General features: G+C 44.1%; 1 protein-coding gene across 1 annotated transcript in view; it reads left to right on the forward strand.

The window, feature by feature from the left end:
• LOC105499835 (zinc finger protein 33B) overlaps positions 1-6,063 on the forward strand; it is a 49,329-nt gene extending 43,266 nt beyond the window's left edge. The window contains 2 exon segments of the mRNA XM_011772642.3: positions 348-2,419; positions 2,421-6,063. Coding sequence (XP_011770944.2) covers positions 348-2,419; positions 2,421-2,534 — 2,186 coding nt within the window. The 3' untranslated portion in view covers positions 2,535-6,063.
• Positions 6,064-19,526: the final 13,463 nt, after the last annotated feature.

Raw genomic sequence — 19,526 nt, forward strand, 5'->3', positions numbered from 1 at the left:
GCTCCACTTATGCTGATGTTTATAGTTCTTGGGGGGATGCATGGAGAAATGCATATGTAACTAGTTGCTATTCTTCTTCTTACGTTAGAAACCAAATGTGTACATTCAAGTAGTTAAATTCCCCTCTGTTTTTCCACTAGCCTAGGCCTTTTGTTTCTGGTTTTTGTTTTTGTTTTTTTCACCCCAAACCCATGACATACAAAAAATATGCACTTGCAGTTACGTTCATCTCTGGAAATTGGCCAAAAAACCAGGTCAGCTACAACATAGGGCATTTGTATAAAGATTTCATTCCCTAAGAAATGTTTCAGTATTTATATGGTAAGATTAATTTTGCTTGTTTCTAGAAGTCTGGACAGCTGATCACCTGAAAGAGAGGAGCCAAGAAAACCAATCTAAACATTTGTGGGAAATTGTATTCATCAATGATGAAATGCTGACTAAGGAACAAGGTAATATAATAGGAATACCATTTAACGTGGACGTAAGTTCTTTTCCTTCCAGAAAAATGTTCTGTCAGTGTGACTCGTGTGGAATGAGTTTCAACACTGTTTCACAATTGGTTATCAGTAAGATGAACTATTTAGGAAAAAAGTCTGATGAATTTAATGCCTTTGGGAAGTTGGTACTCAATATTAAGCATGATGAAACTTATACTCGAGAGAAAAATGAAGTTTTGAAAAATAGGAACACTCTGAGTCATCATGAGAACACTTTGCAGCATGAGAAGATTCAAACTTTAGAGCACAATTTTGAATACAGTGTATGTCGGGAAGCCCTCCTTGAAAAGGCAGTATTCAATACACGGAAGAGAGAGAATGCAGAAGAGAATAACTGTGAATATAATGAATTTGGGAGAACTTTCTGTGATGGTTCATCCCTCTTGTTCCATCAGATACCTCCATCAAAGGACAATCACTATGAATTTAGTGATTGTAAGAAGTTCTTATGTGTGAAGTCCACCCTTTCTAAACATCACGGGGTACCTATGAAACACTATGATTGTGGTGAAAGTGGGAATAATTTCAGGAGGAAATTGTGTCTGTCACAGCTTCAGAAAGGTGATAAAGGAGAGAAACACTTTGAGTGTAATGAATGTGGGAAAGCTTTCTGGGAGAAGTCACATCTCACTCGACATCAGAGGGTGCACACAGGAGAGAAACGCTTTCAATGTAATGAATGTGGAAAAATGTTCTGGGAGAAGTCAAATCTCACTAAACATCAGAGATCACACACAGGGGAGAAACCTTTTGAATGCAATGAATGTGGGAAAGCCTTTAGCCATAAGTCAGCTCTCACATTACACCAGAGAACACATACAGGGGAGAAACCCTATCAGTGTAACGCATGTGAGAAAACATTTTACCAGAAATCTGATCTCACTAAACATCAGAGAACACACACAGGGCTGAAACCCTATGAATGTTATGAATGTGGAAAATCCTTCTGTATGAATTCGCACCTTACAGTACACCAGAGAACTCATACAGGTGAGAAACCTTTTGAATGTCTTGAGTGTGGGAAATCCTTTTGTCAAAAGTCACATCTTACACAGCATCAAAGAACTCACATAGGAGATAAACCTTATGAATGTAATGCATGTGGGAAAACTTTCTACCACAAGTCAGTGCTCACCAGGCATCAGATAATTCATACAGGGTTGAAACCTTATGAATGTTATGAATGTGGGAAAACCTTCTGCTTGAAGTCAGACCTAACAGTACATCAGAGAACGCACACAGGTGAGAAACCATTTGCATGTCCTGAATGTGGGAAATTCTTTAGCCATAAGTCAACCCTCTCTCAACATTATAGAACACACACAGGGGAGAAACCCTATGAATGTCATGAATGTGGAAAAATCTTTTACAATAAATCATACCTAACTAAACATAATAGAACACATACAGGGGAGAAACCCTATGAATGTAATGAATGTGGGAAAACCTTCTGCCAGAAGTCACAACTCACTCAGCATCAGAGAATTCACATAGGGGAGAAACCCTATGAATGTAATGAGTGTGGAAAAGCTTTCTGCCATAAGTCAGCTCTCATTGTACATCAGAGAACCCATACACAAGAAAAGCCCTATAAATGTAACGAATGTGGAAAATCTTTCTGTGTGAAGTCAGGACTTATTTTACATGAGAGAAAGCACACGGGGGAGAAACCTTATGAATGCAGTGAATGTGGGAAATCCTTCAGTCACAAATCATCACTCACAGTACATCACAGGGCTCACACAGGAGAGAAATCTTGTCAATGTAATGAATGTGGAAAAATCTTTTACCGTAAATCAGACCTTGCTAAACACCAGAGATCACATACAGGGGAAAAGCCCTATGAATGTAACACATGCAGGAGAACTTTCTCTCAAAAGTCAAATCTCATTGTACATCAGAGAACACACATAGGAGAAAAACCTTATGAATGAAATGGATATTAGAAATTTCCAGCCACAAGTGAGCCTCTGTAATGCCTCAGATTATTCACACTGTGGAGAAAGCCCTGTAGACATCCTGAATGTTCAGTAACTATCCACAAACTCGCCTTATGTTACTCCAAAGTAACAGTAGGGGATAAACCCAAGACTACAACAATTATAGGACAGCTTTTGTTAGGAAGTGATATTCTGTTGAATATTAGATGATTAATACTGGCATAAAACCTCATAGATTTTTTTGAATTTGTGAAAGTTTTTGGCAAAAATACAAACAAGATTATGTTTGAGTTTGCATCGAGGAGAAAATTGTCAATTTAAGAAATCTGAAGTGAAAATATTTTGCTTAGAAATACAATATGACAAATTCTGTTTTGAGTTTGATGCCATAATAGTTTTTAGGGCACCTAACAATAATTTATAGATGTATATTGTGGAATGTAAAACTTTAAGAACTTAAAAAAAAGTAATAATTAAAATAACCTCACAAGAAGTTGTAATGAGTACAGAGAATTCCCAAGTACACTTCACCAAACTTCCTCTAAGGATAATATACAATCATAGTATATGGTCAAGTCCAAGAAATCGATGTTACCTTGCTAGTAGATACAGACTTAACTCAGATTTTACTATGGTTTGTGTGCACCGTGTGTGTTTATGTGTGTGTGATTATATGAAACTTTTACCACTTTTACATTTGAGTAACCATCAACACAATTGGTTTACAGAACTGAAAAGGAATCTGAGATCTGTATTGTATCAGGATTACAAAGGAATCAGAATTTAGCCTCAAGTAGTTCCCTTGTTGTATTAATAACCACATCCTTTCTGCAACCTTATCCCTTGCACCCACTTGACTATGAAGCTTCTTTTAAAGCATAAATTGAATAATTAGAGCAATAGCATTAAACACATCTGTGAATTATCCCTGAAGTTCATAGGACTTACATATGTACAAGTGGTATGTGATATAAATTGTTTCATATGCATAGTGGAATTTAACCTAATTGTGAATAGGAAGTAGGTATCCTAATTTAGTAGTGGTTACATCATCAGGCCCATCCTAGATGTTTGTCATGTCTTGAAACAGTTTAAAAGGAGACCACAGAGCTAATGTTTATCCATTTAAAAGTTATAAATCAAAATAACAAATTATCTAAAAAAAAAAAATCTATCCTGTACATGTGAAGATCTAGACCTGCCTCTGTGTTGCTCCCTTTCTCTTCCTACCTGTGGCTCATCCCATGCCATGAAGTGCCTAGGGTACATATGTGAACACTCCCTTCAGCGTAAGTGATACTCCAAATTTTCTTTAAGCAGCTGCTCTCCAAGACAGGGCCCTGGAAAGAGGCCCACACATAGAGCCCATTTGCTGCCTAGGGCTCTTGGACTGTCATTTCAAGGCTCATTGTGCCCAGACAGGGATCTCGGCCCTCAGAGACTTTTGCGAATATGAAGAGGAGGGTTGAGGCTGGAGCACAGCCAGAATCAAGCTGGTGTGGGGCTGTTATTGACAGTGTGAAGATTGTACATTATATTACATTATCAGATCATACAAATAATCTAAGATTATACAGTCTGGTGATCCTAGATTACACAAGTAATCTAAGTTCTACTTTAGGAAACTAGAAAAAGAAGAGCAAATTAAATCCAAAGTAACCTGGAAAAAAAGTAAAAATCACTGACATTGAAAAGAGAAAATCAGTAAAACCCAAAACTGGTTCTTTGAAAAAGTCAGTAAAATTGATAAACCTCTAGCTAGATTAAGAAAAAACAGAAGACAAATATTGCTAATACCAAAAAGGAAAGAGGCCATCACAGCTGATCCTATGGTCACCAAAAGAATTAGAAAGAAATATGGACAACTCTGTCCATAAATTTGATAACTTAGCTAAAATGAACCAATTCCTTGCAAGATGCATTCTCTCAAAGCTCGCACAAGGTAGACCTCAATAGGCATATATATCTATTAAATAAATCTAAGCAGTAATTAATAACCTTCCAAGACTGGGCACGGTGGCTCACACCTGTAATCCCAGCACTTTGGGAGGCCAAGGCGGGCAGATCACGAGGTCAGGAGTTCAAGACCAGCCTGGTCAACATGGTGGAACCCTGTCTCTACTAAAAATACAAAAAATTAGCCGGGCATGTTGGCACATGTGTGTAGTCCAGGCTACTCAGGAGGCTAAGGCAGAAGAATCGCTTGAACCTGGGAAGTGGAGGTTGTAGTGAGCCAAGATTGTGCCACTGTACTCCAGCCTGGGTGACAGAGTAAGACTCTATCTCAAAAATAATAATAATAATAATAATAATAATAATAATAATAATAATAATAATAAAACCTTCCAAAACAAAGTGCCAGGATCAAATGGCTTCACTGATGTGCATTTTTTGAGATGCTTAAGGTAGAAATGATACCAAGTCTCTACCATCTTTTTCAGAAAATAAAAGCAGAGATAGCACTTCCCAACTCATTTTGTGCACCCAGTATTACCCTAATACCAAAACCAGGCAAAGGTATTACAAGAACGGAAAACTAGAGATCAATATTTCCAGTGAACACAGGTGCAGAAATCCTCAAAATATTAGCAAATCAGGAATGCAAGGCTTGTTCAACATTTGATATTCAGTGCAGTCCATTGCATGCATTAGCAGCTCAAAGATGAAATATGATCATATCAATAGGTACAGGAAAAGCATTTTACAAAATCCAATATCCATTCATGATAAAACCTCCAAACACAGAAGGAATACAGGAGAATTTACTCAATTTGATAAAGAACTACTACAAAAAACCCTACAGCTAACATCATCCTTGATGTTTCCAACTAGATGCTTTCCTACTAAGATCAGGAACATGGCAAGGAACACCACTGCTTTTCAGCATTGTACTGGAAGTGCTATCTAATGCAGTGATACCAAAAAAAAAAAAAAAAAAGGAAATAAAATGCACATAGATTTGGAAGGAGGAAATACAGCTGTCTTTGTTCACAAAAAACATGATTGTCTTTGTAGATAATTCTAAATATACAGCAAAACCCCTGCTGACATTAATAAGCAATTATAGTGGGGTTGCAAGATATAGTCCTCAGGTAGGTGATAAAAAGGAATTAGACATCAAGTCATTAAAAGACCTAGAGGAACCCTAAATGCTTATTAAGTGAAAACCAATCTGTAAAGGCTTTCTATTTTTTTATTGCAATTATATGATATTCTGGGAGAGGCAAAACTATCAAGCCAGTGAAAGGACCAGTGGTTGCTGAGAGTTGAGGGGAAGGGAGGGATGGCAGGTAGAGAGGTGATTTTTAGGGCAGTGAAAGTATTCTCTAGGGTAATGTAATTTGTCAAAATGCAGAGAATGGAGAACAGTGAAGGGAAAACAGTAAACCCTAATGTCAACTCTGGAGTTCAGTTAATAATATTGTATCACTATTGGCTCATTAATTGTAACAAATGAACCATAATGATGCAAGATGTTAATAATTGGGGAGCCTGTGGAGGATGGGAGGGGTGAAGGGTTATATGAGAATTCTCTGTACTTTTTGCTCAATTTTTCTGTAACCCTAAAGCTACTCTAAAAAATGAAGTGTATTAAGTAAATAAATAAGTAAATAACCAACCAACCCTGAGGAACATCTTGTTTCTGTACTAAGGTGTTCTTTTATTAGTCGTGTGTTTCTGACTGAACCTGTAAATCACCATTAAAGAACATTTGAATTGCTTTTATACATCCTTAATATATTTTAAATTATGGTAACTGTGATCTGAAATTAAGGACTAGTATTCTTGGTTCTCTTGACATCTGAAACCAAAAGGGCCTCAAATGACCTAACCTCATTTCTATCCCCACTCTGCTTCCACAGGTGAGGTACCTTAGCAGATAGTCATCCCTGTCAAGGGGGCCAGGCACAGTTCCTGCTTATTCCTAAGTAGTAAGATCTGGTTCCCTGTCAGCTCTTGGAATTATTCACCAAACCCCTCACATCCTCCCACAGCAAACAGTGGTCACTGTACGCTCTGGATAATACAGCTGTTTACCACAACCCCTCCTTTTCCACTCTGCTCCCAAGTAGAACCCTGTGTGGCTCTGTCCGGCATGTGGTGTCCTTCTCACCTTTCTGAGAGTTGGTGTGACTGACAAACTGACTTAGATCTTATCTGTCCAGTGTCAGGTGTTCAGTGTTCAATCTTTCTATAGCATCAGAGTGGGGATCCTTCCTTAACCATCAGGGTGAAAAGGAAGCAGTTACAACCATTGGCATAAACAGGATGGCCCATCCAAAGCCAGTGTCATCTAGTCTAATTTTAACTAACTGCTCTTGGCTAACTGACAGGTTCCATATTATGGCAAAAGGCTTCTTGGACAGAACCACCAGCTGCTGGCAGGTTTGCACTTGTCCTGTGCTGTAATGCACTTTTCTTGGGGAAGGTGAGTGTCTCATCTCTTCCCATCCTAATACGCACTGTGTGCAGGACAAGAGTGCTCGCCCATTGACTGTATCCCTGCATAACTTAACTTGGGCTCAGCCTGTTTGGCAGGTGGTCTCTGAGGTTCCCACCTGTAAAAGTGGTGACCACACTGCACACAAAGTGATCAGCACTTTAGCACCACTTTCCAAAGGTCTGGCTGGAGCTCTCTGATTATCATCACTGGCTGCATGGAGCATCCCTACAGACTATTGTTTGTTATTGAACACCCCTGGGTTGTGCGTGCAGATGGCCTATTGTGAGGTTTGTGGAAAGGCAGGAGACAACTGAGGGAGGTGAGTGTGGCACTCCGGTTGCCTAATGAGGCATTCAGGAAGGGTAGTACCTGCACCCCTCTCCTGTGCTGTTCCTTCACTTGCTGCCACCGCACATGCTTTCCTGACCTCTAAGAGTGTCAAGATGCACATGCGTGGTGGCCCATGGTCCAGGTGCTGATGAGAAGAGAAAAAGGTACCAGTTCTCCCCAGATTACCAGAGGAAGTAGCTCTCCTGCTCTCCCAATGCAAAACCCCTCTCCAGTGTACCTGAGCATAGCCTGGCATTGCTGCTTGCCAATATGCCACAGGGTGAACCTTGCAATCATGGGGTCTGATGGCCTACACCTGGGCCACAGACTATACGACGTTACCCTGAGCATAGGGAGAGTGACTGTGACATCCACTGTGCTTTGAGAGTTTGTCCCCTCTCCAAAAGTCATGTTGAGGCCAGGTGCAGTGGCTCAACAAATCCCAGCACTTTGGAAGGCCAAGCACAAATCCCAGCACTTTGGGAGGCCGGGACAGGAGGATCACTTGAGGTCAGGAGTTCCAGACCAGCCTGGTCAACATGGTGAAACCCCATCTCTACTAAAAATACAAAAATTAGCTGGACGTGGTGCGTGCCTGTAATCCCAACTACTCAGGAGGCTGAGTCAGGAGAATCACTTGAACCCAGGAGGCAGAGATTGCAGTGGGTTGAGTTGGCACCACTGCACTCCAGCTTAGGCAAGAGAGCAAGACTCCGTCTCACAACAAAACAAAATAAAAAACAAGTCATGTTGAAACTGAATCCTCAGTGCAACAACTTGCAAAGGTTTGGCCTTTGGGAGGTGGTAAGGTCATCATGAGCGCTCCACCTCATGAATGATTAGTGATCTTAGGAGCAGGCTGGATAGAACACACTAGGTCTCTTTTTGCTGCCCCCTGTCCCCCCATTCTGACATGTGAGGGCCCAGTGTCACTCCCCTCAAGAAGAAACAGCAAGGAGGGTCTGCCTTGGAAGCCGAGACCTGGTCCTCACCGGATACTCACCTTTCTGGCGCTTTCATCTTGGACTTCCCTGCCTCCAGAGCTGTGACAGGTAAATTTCTATTGTTTTAAATGACCTAGTCTCAGGTGGTTTGTTATGGTAGCACAAATGGACAAAGACAAAATGTCTCTTGGAAATTTGGCATTTGGCCATGCTAGAGTCTCATCTCTGCACATGAGGAATATGTTGGGACACTATTGAAAAAAATCAAACTCAACTCCTAACAGCATGGTCCCAATGCTGCCTAAGACATTTATCAGATTACTTTCAGGGGAAACTGTGAGACTTTTATGAGTGTGTGTGTGTGCATGTAGCCTATGTGTATGTAAGGTGGGGCTGGGAGAGAAATTTATAATACCCCAGTTAATAGTTATCTAAATGATTGCTTGAGCCCAGGAGTTCAAGGCTGCAGTGAGCTACCGTGGTGCCACTGCACTCCAGCCTAGGTGACAGAGTGAGACTCTGTCTCTTTGAAAAAGAAAAGGCCGGGTGCGGTGGCTCACGCCTGTAATTCCAGCACTCTGGGAGGCTGAGGCGGGCAGATTGCGAGGAGATAGAGATCATCCTGGCTAACACAGCGAAACCCCGTCTCTACTAAAAGTACAAAAAGCTGGGTGTTGTGGCGGGCGCCTGTAGTCCCAGCTACTGCGGAGGCTGAGACAGGAGAATGGTGTGAACCTGGGAGGCAAAGCTTGCACTGAGCTGAGATGACGCCACTGCACTCCAGCCTGGACAACAGAGCGAGACTCCTCAAAAAAAAAAAAAAAAAAAAAAACTGAGGAAAAGTATCCTGTGTCGATCATCTGGAAGAAGTAAACAGTGGGTTTGGAATATGCACACCGTAGAGAAACCCCAAAGCAAAATGCATCTATGTCTGTGTGTAGTAATAACAGACTGGCATCTTTGCAGATTCAAACTGTGAACTAGAGCAAGGCGTCCTGACTCTGGTCCCACAGGTTCTCATGGAAAGAGACAACACAAATGAATGAAGGAATTGTGGGAAAGATAGGCATCTTGATAAACCACATTTCTTTTTTAAGAATATTTTTGAGGCACCAGTGGAAGCAGACATAGGTTGGTAATCTGTGATGTATTCTTGGAAGGTACCACTTGAAGAGAGGAGACACAGACAAAAATAAATTTTGCCAAAAATTAATTTATAACAAAAAGGGCAGCGAGGTGCATGTAAATATATACAAAATATTAACAGTGTCAGAAGATGAACATCCTGCTTTGTTCAGTGATTTCATGGAGTTGCTGTTTTGCATTTCTTTGTCATATTCTCTGTTTAAAGGGAGGATTACATGTGAACACTATTCAGTATTATGCATCTAAGCTTATGCTATCAACCATTGGTAGATAGATAACTTCTAGTTCCCATCTCCCCCAGTAAGAGCTAAGATGCAAACCCTCTGTGATGAACTGACATCAAGACAAAATATAGCACCCCCGTTTTCTCTGCATCAGCCTGCCTTCAGGCTCGCCCTGTGAACTCACCAAAGGGAGTGAAGTGTGGATGTGTCTCTTATACCTATTTTCACTTTGGTTCAGTTCTAGTTTGTGCATTGTCCAGACTGCCCAGGATGTGACGATCGCAGGGAGGAGGTCGTGTTATAAAAACTCTTTGGCTCCTTAGGATTCAGCAAAGGTATCCACTGCCTGGTGTCTGTGGTGCCTGCAGGACAGTGTGGAGCTTGGAAACAATCACGTAGGCCATGAAGGGAGGCCAGAGACTTAAGCGGTGTCCACAAGGCAGAGAAAAGACGCTCCTTTTGGGTTTCCAAGTGGTCAGTTTCCTCTTGCGTTAGTCTTGTTCCAGGACATGGTGTGTCCCCTTGTTTATCCTCCTATGGATCACGCTAGTTCTTCATCCTGAGGAGGAGCTGGATGGGGTGGTGAGAAGGATGCCTTCTCCCTCCTAAACCCGAAGCCCTAGTGAGCTCTGCAGGGCATCAAGCAGATCCTGAAACTTTTCCTGGCTGCAGGCTGTGGAGGGTTCTCCTGTCCTAATCCTAACTGGTGATGCTGATTTCTGAAACTCTGAGGTTGTCAGGAGTTAATCTAAAAGGCATGAAGTGAGGCCGGGCGCAGTGGCTGACGCCTGTACTCCCATCACTTTGGGAGGCCAAGGTGGGTGGATCACCTGAGGTCAGGAGTTCGAGACCAGCCTAGCCAACATGGCAAAACCCCATCTCTACTAAAAATACAAAATTTAGCAGGGCTTGGTGGCGAGTGCCTGTACTCCTAGCTACTTAGGAGGCTGAGGCAGGAAAATCCCTTGAACCTGGGAGGTGGAGGTTGGAGTGAACTGAGATGGCACCATTGCACTCTAGCCTGGGTGACAAGAGCGAAACTCTGTCTCAAAAAAGAAAAAAAAGAGGCTCAAAGGAAGGGGATGGCCCCTTGCTCGGCCATGCCCTAGGCTGCTGCAGGTGTGTCCATGTGAGCATGTTGTGGAGCAGCTCCCTGTCCCCAGATGAGGATTTGATCACCACGCCCTGGGGCTGCTCACGCCACCATTGCCTAAGGTGGGCTGTGTCTTGCTGACCTTGTTGTGATCCTCTCTCAGGATGACCAGATGGAGGCTGAGTAGTGTCCTTGAAGGGCAGAACTGCCAGGCTAGTGCCGTCACTGTCCTTGTCATTCTGGCAATTTCCTTGGTACACATGCCAGAAAGGAGACAAGTGGGTGAGATCACCCCTCCAAGAGTTGGTCCTGTTGACACATGGATCCTGAGAGGAGAGATCTCCTGGCACAACCTAGGTGGACTGGGGCAGCATGGCCCTTGGTGCCTGGCTCACACAGCCTCCACAGACCTGCTTAGTGGAGGATGGGCTGGTACAGATGACCAATGGCTGCTGGGGGAGTTGGAGGGAGGCCTGTGCGCCGAGCTCCTTGGGCATTGCACAGGTTGCTGTGCTGCAGCTGAGCAGTAGGGCAAGGTCTGTGACTGGGGCTGCCGGGGAATTCATGGGGCTGCCTCTGCTCTGGCCTGGGTGCCGAGCTCTTCGGTTCTGAGCCCACATCTAAGAGAAAGGGAAACAAAGATGTCGGAAGATGTAAGAGGTTCCAGCTTCATTTGCTCGTCTGTGAGGCAGATGTGACAATCTGTGGGGCTTTATCTTGGTGATTCTGTACATAACATTTAGTCTGAAAAATATGGATGAGTTAGGGGAATTATTGCCATTCCACGAATGGATCCCACATTGATTTGCTAGAATGTCAGGATTTTCCCACAAAAGAGAGGACCCTAGATAATTAGATTATTACACCTGGGGGTTAGTGGAGGGGCAAGGTCTACACTGTTGTCTAGTGCCTAGAAGCCTAGCATGGAGATAAAGGTCACAACACATAAGACATAAGACAAATATGACGTAAGACGAATAAGATACATAAGACAGCACCCTCATAACAAAACTCTCAACTTCTTTCAAGATACCTGCTCCCATTTCTCTAGTACCATCTCAGCGGGCAATACCACTTCCAAAATTATGGGACAAATTGTGCACCACAGACAGAAAACTTACCTAGATTCTGGATTCTGGAATGCTTGTTTGTTTTGCCAGCTCTTCCTTGATGGCATTTCCAGGGAATTGGTTCCTTTGAAAAGCTTGAAGGAGGACACCTGTCTGTGGTTTCGTGATGGCGTCACTTTTGTCTCCCTCCTTTGGTTAAGCATTCTATAGGAAAACACAAGAAGAAAAGAGGGCTTTCAGGCCATCTTCACATCAACTCTAAGACAGACATTTTCAAATATTGTTCTTACCACCCTTACTCCCTCCCAGGCCCCTGAGGTGCTCATGCTCTGATCCTGGCCCTTGGATTAAACCCCTGCAGTGCTGGAAGAAGAGGACTCTGCACTGCCTGCCACACCAGGACTGGAAGATCCATGGCCTTCCTTTCTTCCTAATTGCCTTCCCTGCTTCCTAACTACCTTCCCACGAGATGGGGATGGTGGTCACGTCTCCAACACTAGCGTGCTGTGGTAGAGACATCAGCATTCTCTGCAACAAATTTGGAAACAGCCTAGAGAGACGTTTCTACTTCAAAGAGTTATGCTGAGGACGTGCACTGGCACTGTTGGGGACTCACCTGGGACCCAGGGCTGAGGCTTCTCATATCCTTGGAGCTGCTGTCCTCCCGAGGAGTGTCCTCATTGCAGCCAGCTCAGCCTCAGGTGTCTTCTCTGGTTTTGAAACCAAATCTAAGTGGGAAAAGAAGATTCAAGCTTTATCGGATTTAGTCTACATAATATTAAGTATCTATTTGAGCCCAATACCAGGAATCACTTCCTTCTCTGTCCCATCTGTGGTCTCCAAATGAAAGGTCCCTGGGTTAGGAGGCACTGACTGGCATCCTAAAGCCAGAACTGGCCAACGGGTGTGTGTCCACTCTTCCTTCACCTCTTCCCCACCCCACACTTGTTTTTGTCTCACTCCCACTTGCTCTCTCTGCCTCCCTCTCACTCTTTAGGTCTCACAAAGGCTTTGGTTAAGGACTGACTGACTTGCCTTGGCTCTCTGTCATCTCCCCAGAGTCAAAGGCATTTCATAACACACAATCCATGTGAAGGAACATCTGATGAAAATTCATTTAAAGAGAAGCTCACTAATTACCAGTACTTACTGCTGAGCCTGGAATCATTCATATATACATTAGAGTTCATTCATTCCAGATGCAATACTAGATAAAGAGACCCCTGTAAATCAAATAGCTGACTGAATAGATTGTGACTGCCATAATCAAACCCTGTGGCTGCCTTCTCCTTACTGGAGGGCATGGAGGAATTTGTTTTGAGACAGAGTCTCACTGCAATGCCCAGGCTGGAGTACAATGGTGGGATCTTGGCTCACTGCAACCTCCGCCTTGTCACTTGAAATACGATCAGGAAAGAAGTCTTAAACACGTCTGGAAATGTGGAGGCAACAAATACATTAGTGAACACCCTGGCAGATCCAGCCTCATTCTACATGGTTTCTTGTGCTTTCCTTCTGAACCATCAGTTCTAGTGGGCCAGTTGCCAGTAGTCCAGCCAATCTCCATGTCTTCCCGTGGGACACACTTTTTTATTTTTTGAGACAGATTTTCGCTCTTATTGCCCAGGCTGGAGTGCAATGATGCAATCTGGGCTCCCTGCAACCTCCGCCTCCCAGGTTCAAGCGATTCTTTTGTCTCAGGTCTCAGCCTCCTGAGTAGCTGGGATTACAGGAACATGCCACCACGCCTGGCTAATTTTTGTATTTTTAGTAAAGACGAGGTTTCACCATGTTGGCCAGGCTGGTCTCGAACTCCTGCCTCGGCCTCCAAAAGTGCTGGGATTACCAATGTGAGCCACTGCCCCCAGCCTGGGACACACTTTCATTTTGGGATTTGATGTAGCACTCTGACACCTGGACTGGGTGCATAAAGAGAAGGAAATACGTGTTCACCTGGCCTACCTGAAACTCAGATCCCTGTATTTCAGGGCTTACTCAGGATTATGGCATTTGATGTAAAACAGTGACTGTAGGCTTTTCTTCAACAGAGTCCCTTTTACTTAGTTGTTGACAGTCTGGATACACTTCTCCTTGTGTGATTGTGATCTTTCCATCTATTTCTTTCTTAACTGGAGAAACAGAATGGTTTTACTTTATTTATTTATTGAGACAGAGTCTCACTCTGTCACCCAGGCTGGAGTGCAGTGGCGTGATCTGAGCTCACTGCAACCTCTGCCTCCCGGGTTCAAGCAGTTCTCTGCCACAGATGCCCGCTACCATACCTGGCTAATTTTTGTATTTTTAGTAGAGACGGGGTCTCACCATCTTGGCCAGGCTGGTCTTGAACTCCTGACCTCGTGATCCACCCGCCTTGGCCTCCCAAAGTGCTGGGATTACAGGCATGAGCCACCGCGCCCAGCCGGTTTTATTTTTATATCATTATTCCACTCGAAATATTCCAAAATGGGATCAGACATTAAACTCTGCAGTGTGTAAAGCCCACATAAAAACACTTAGTAGAGGCTAGGCACAGTGGCTTACTCCTGTAACTCCAGCACTTTGGGAGGCCAAGGTGTGCGGGTCACTTGAGGCCAGGAGTTCGAGACCAGCCTGGCCAACATGGCAAAACCCCGTATCTACTAAAAATACTAAAATTAGCCAGGTGTGGCACACACATGTAATCCCAGCTACTCGGGAGGGTAAGGGATAAGAATGGCTTGAACCCAGGAGGTGGAGGTTGCAGTGAGTTGAGATTGCATCACTGCACTCCAGCCTGGGTGACAGAGTAAGACTCTGTCTCAAAACAAAACAGTAGAAAGAAACAAAAACCATGGGATGAGAAACGGGACTTTATGGCAGCCCTGACCTCACTGTCCTTAATATTACCTATTAAAGAACAAGCATTCTGAGCATTCTGTAATATTGGTTCCAGGTATCAATGACAACCTATCATGATCATGGTGACCATATTACCTATATTCTCTAGAGCATGCAAATATGATTTAATTTTCTCCTGTCAGGAAAAAGGCCCAATTGAACTTCCTCCCCCTCCCCCCACAATGAATACAGCAGATCACGTGTTCCATGATTGGTAAAAGGCAGAGATAGGAGTCTTTCAGTTCATTCTTAACATGGTATGATTGGAGACTGCTTATCCCAGCTTGTCTTTGACCCCAAGGAAATGAAATGGAAATACAAGCCCACCTGTATCCTAGACTCCAGACTGCCGATTTCTTTGGCCAGTTGTTTTCTGGTTGGTATGCCAGGGTAGGCGTTCTGCTTAAACAATGCTTGAAGGGCATCCTTTTGACTTGAGTTCCAAACAGTTCTTTGTTGAGATTCTCTTGGGAGACAGCCTGGTATAGAGAAATGGGTCAAAGCCATGGGAAGGATTTGTTGTGGATTCATATTTGTAATGCAGATATAGGCCTTCTATTGATACCAGGTTGAAGGTGTTGAGTCCCAGGGGTCACTCTGTGTTTGTACTTTTTGGATACACACTCCATGATTAACTGGGTGCAGGGCATTACACAGATGAGAAAGGGTGATAAGCCTTCATCCAGAGATCTACACCAAAAACTGAACCTCATGCCATTCATAACATTACACACAAACAACTGAGAAACCAGTTGAAAAAGGGGACATGAATGAAACATTTAATTTCAAAATGTGAAAACCAAATTTGGACTTTCTGGGTTAAACATATAATAGGGCAAGGGTTGAAAAACTACCTGTTGCTGTCTGTGCTCTCTACATGAGTAACAGAATCAATCGTTCCCCAACCCTCACATCACACAGTATACCCACGTAACAAAACTGCACATGTACCCCCTGAATCTAAGATAAAAATAGAAATTATTTTTTAAATTGTCAAAAAAAAAAAAAGATGTTATCTTCAAAGGGTGGTCATTAGGCTGAACCTTGATGTGGTAGGAGGGAGGCATGTAGCTGAATCCCAGTGTTTATATCTGGAGAGGAGAGTGAATGGACTTGCGTCCCCCATGCAGGGACAATGACCAGCAGGGGTGTCAAGATCTGTTGTAATATTTGCAGCATTACTGAAGATCTGTGTAGCACACTGGTTTCCAGGGAACTCTTGGCAGGAATCAGGATGCATCTATGTCACTCCTTGTAAAATTGAAAGGGAAACAACAGGAACAACAAAAAACCCGCCAACATTTCCTGGAATTTATGACACCAGACATTTTCTGAGAGCCGTGTGGCAGCCTTCGTAGTGGAGAAAACAGTTTTTGTCCCACATCTGCATTCATCTGGGTCACTGTGCTTCACTCATATGGCATTGCAGTGCTGTGAGATACACCACAGATACAGTCAGCTTTGTCCTGGGGCTGGATGTTAGAGATGGTTAAGGAGTGGTCAGCCTCAGACCTGGAGCCTAAGAAGTGATCAGGGATCCCCTCTCCCTTGCCGTGGTTTCCATCACTCTTAAGACACATCACACACCAAGGGGCTTCCCTGACCATGCTACCGTGCAGTGCTGTAGGTGCTACGCTTACTGCTCAGCTTGCAGGTGAGCTTGGCTGAGGCTCCCAGGCTGGGAGAGGGACACTGAAAAACTCATTACATCCTGGAGGAAGGAGAAGAGGGGACAGTTCTGTCATGAATGTGAGATCAGGATGCTGAGGGCCATCTTGACCTGTGCCATGAAGGAGGAGGATGAAGAGGAGGAGTAGGGTGTATTCCACAGTCCAGATACTCCAGTGCTCTACCGAGGCGGCCTTGCTGCAGGCCTCTTATCCACCCTCCAGACCCTGGAGAAACAGGGGCCCTTCCTGCAAATCCTTGGCCAACCAAACCCTGGCTGGGTCTTTCCTGCTGCCCTGTGGCGGGGTGTCATTTCTGGGAGGCGTGCGCCTGTGCTCAGCCTGGCTTGAGGCTCTGCAGGGGCCCAGGGAGGACTCAGCTACTAGTCCTGAGCGGAGGCCAGGATCAGTGTCTATTTCCCCATTTCCGAAGCTGAGAGCCCCACAGGTTCCCTCAGGGCAGGCCCACAGGCTCTTTGTGACTAGAGGAGGGGTGGTTTTCACAGAGGCTCCTGCTTCCACCTAGGCCAGGACCCCTGCCCACTTCCTGCCCAACGACAGAACGAACGAGGTTCTTCCTCAGGGCAGCTCCTGATGTCTCAGTCTTTAGTTTTCTATGTAGGCCTCCTCAGTGGGAACAGGGTGCACAATTCTCACTTTTTATTAAAGAGTTCTTAAGGGAAGGGTTATCTCATATACAAATCGCACCTGAAATAAGCATACATTATCTATAAGCAGGGGCGATTCAGCCCTGAATCCACTTCCCAGGGTACTCATGAAGCCAGGTTTCTCTCTCCCCACTTGATTGCTCGAGAGATCAGCACATAGCGAGCAGTCTGGTGAGTGCTAGGGAGGACACATTCACTGGATTGATAGATCCACTGAATTCTCTGTCAAGTGAGGTGAACCCCGGGAGTGGAAGGAGAAAGTACTGGAGAATCAGAAGCCTTGGGGCGTTTTCTGAAGTGAGGGGTTAGAGAGATTCACTAAAGGAAGGGGATGCGAGTGACAACTTCCAGGGTCTGAAAAACTTCCCGTGACTTTTTGGACATAGAGAACTTGCTGACTAAGTGAGGAGGTCACAGGGGAGAAGGAGATGATAGGAAAGAAAGAGAGACTGAAGAATCAAGATGGAAAATTGTGAATCAGAGATGAGGAATGGGAGAGGGTGAGGATGTTCCACACTTTAGCAAAGACTGGAGGAGGCGCCAATGGGGAGATTGAACAGGAGTCAGAGGGGAGATCGAGGTTTGGAGTGTATTTACTTTCATTTCTGGTGTTTCTTAAAGTGGCACCTCTGTCAGCTTCTCAGCTGTCCTCTCTAGCCATCTTCTGGCCTGGGCTGGGAATTTTTTTTTTTTTTTTCCTGAGACGGAGTCTTGCTGTGTCACCGAGACTAGAGTGCAATGGCATGATCTCAGCTCACTGCAACCTCCGCCTCCCAGGTTCAAGCAATTCTTCTGTCTCAGCCTCCTGAGTAGCTGGGACTACAGGTGCCTGCCACCACAGCTGGCCAATTTTTGTATTCTTAGTAGAGACGGGGTTTCACCTTGTTGATCAGGCTGGTCTCAAACTCCTAACTTCAGGTGATCCAACCACCTCGGCCTCCCAAAGTGCTGGGAATATAGGCATGAGCCACAGCGCCCAGCCCTGGACTGGGAAAATTTTAAGTCAAAAGTCTTTAGTTCTCTCTGCAAGAGATTACTCTTTGGTTTCTGTCTGCTCATGGCTTTCCTTCTTGTTTTCCACAGTTCTTATGAATTTGAGGATATTAAAATATGTATGGGAAAATATGGGGGAAGGACCCTTTAGAAATGCAACATCAGATCCTATTCCAGACCCACAGAATCAGAATTCACACTTTATATGATCTCAGATGATGTGTACGCACAGTAACATCTGAAAAGCTCTGGTCTGACTCAGGCATGAAAACACTGGTGGCTGTTGGTGACAGACTGTTTCTCATGCCTCAGTCTAGTCTCCTTCCTGCAAACTTGCCCAGCAAGCTCCCTGCCTGCACTCTTATCTTGAGCAGTAGATGCCAGGCATGCTGCACCTGAGGCTTCCCACTGCACACGGAGGCATCTCCCCTGAGCTCACAGATCCATAGAGCTTCAATAACAAGATGATCTGCACATTTTTATTGATATTAATAAGCAATTAGAATTAGCTAAAAATCAGTATATATTAGAACCTATGCTAAAAATAATATTGTGGTTGGGCGCAGTGGCTCACACCTATAATCTCAGCATTTTGGGAGGCCGAGGTGGGCAGATCACCTGAGCTCAGGAGTTTGAGAATACCTTGGGAAACATGGTGAAATCCTGTGTCTACTAAAATACGAAAAATTATTGCGAGGCTGAGGTGGGCAGATCACCTGAGGTCAGGAGTTTGAGACCAGCCTGGCCAACATGGTGAAACTCTGTCTCTACTAAGAATACAAAAATTATCTGGGTATGGTGGGAGGCACCTGTAATCTCAGCTACTTGGAAGGCTGAGGCAGGAGAATCCCTTGAACCCTGAGGTGGAGGTTGCATGAGTTGAGATCGCACCATTGCACTCCAGCCTGGGGTACAAGAGTGAGACTTTCTCTCAAAAAAAAAAAAAAAAAAAAAAAAGCCAGGCATGGTGGTGCGTGTCTATAGTCCCAGCTACTGGGGAGGCTGAGGCACAAGAATCACTTGAGCCCTGGAGGCAGCTGTTGCGGTGAGCCGAGATTGCGCCACTGCACTCCAGCTTGGGCTACACAGTGAAACTCGGTCTCAAAAAAAAAAAATATATATATATATATGTGTGTGTGTGTGTGTGTGTGTGTGTGTGTGTGTATATATATATATAATTATGCAGGCGTTATATACTTATGTTGTCTTCACGACCAGGGAAATTATTTAAATTAACCTAAAATGACACTAGTGGTATATAAAATATAGAAAGATAAAAATAATCATAATTGTGTAAATATTAGGGACATGCATGAAAGAAATGCATGCAAATTCAAAATATAGGTATATTGATTTGTCTTGGTATATTAGCTTCCTAGGCCTGAAATCACATGACCATAAACTGGGTGGGTTAAAACAACAGAAATGTCTCAGTTCTTGGAGCCAGTAGTGCAAAATCCATAGGCAGGGCCAGGTTTCCTCTGATGCTTCTAGGGGAAACCTGTCCTTCCTGGCTCCTGGTGGTTTCTCATTTCTTTCCTGCTGCTCCTCTTTGCCATCCTTCCTCCACCCAGGAGGATGGCCCTGTGTCAACTGAGTCCATGCATGTGAACCCACCACCTCCACGCAC

Source organism: Macaca nemestrina, chromosome 9, assembly GCF_043159975.1.
Source record: "Macaca nemestrina isolate mMacNem1 chromosome 9, mMacNem.hap1, whole genome shotgun sequence".
Taxonomy (NCBI): domain Eukaryota; kingdom Metazoa; phylum Chordata; class Mammalia; order Primates; family Cercopithecidae; genus Macaca; species Macaca nemestrina.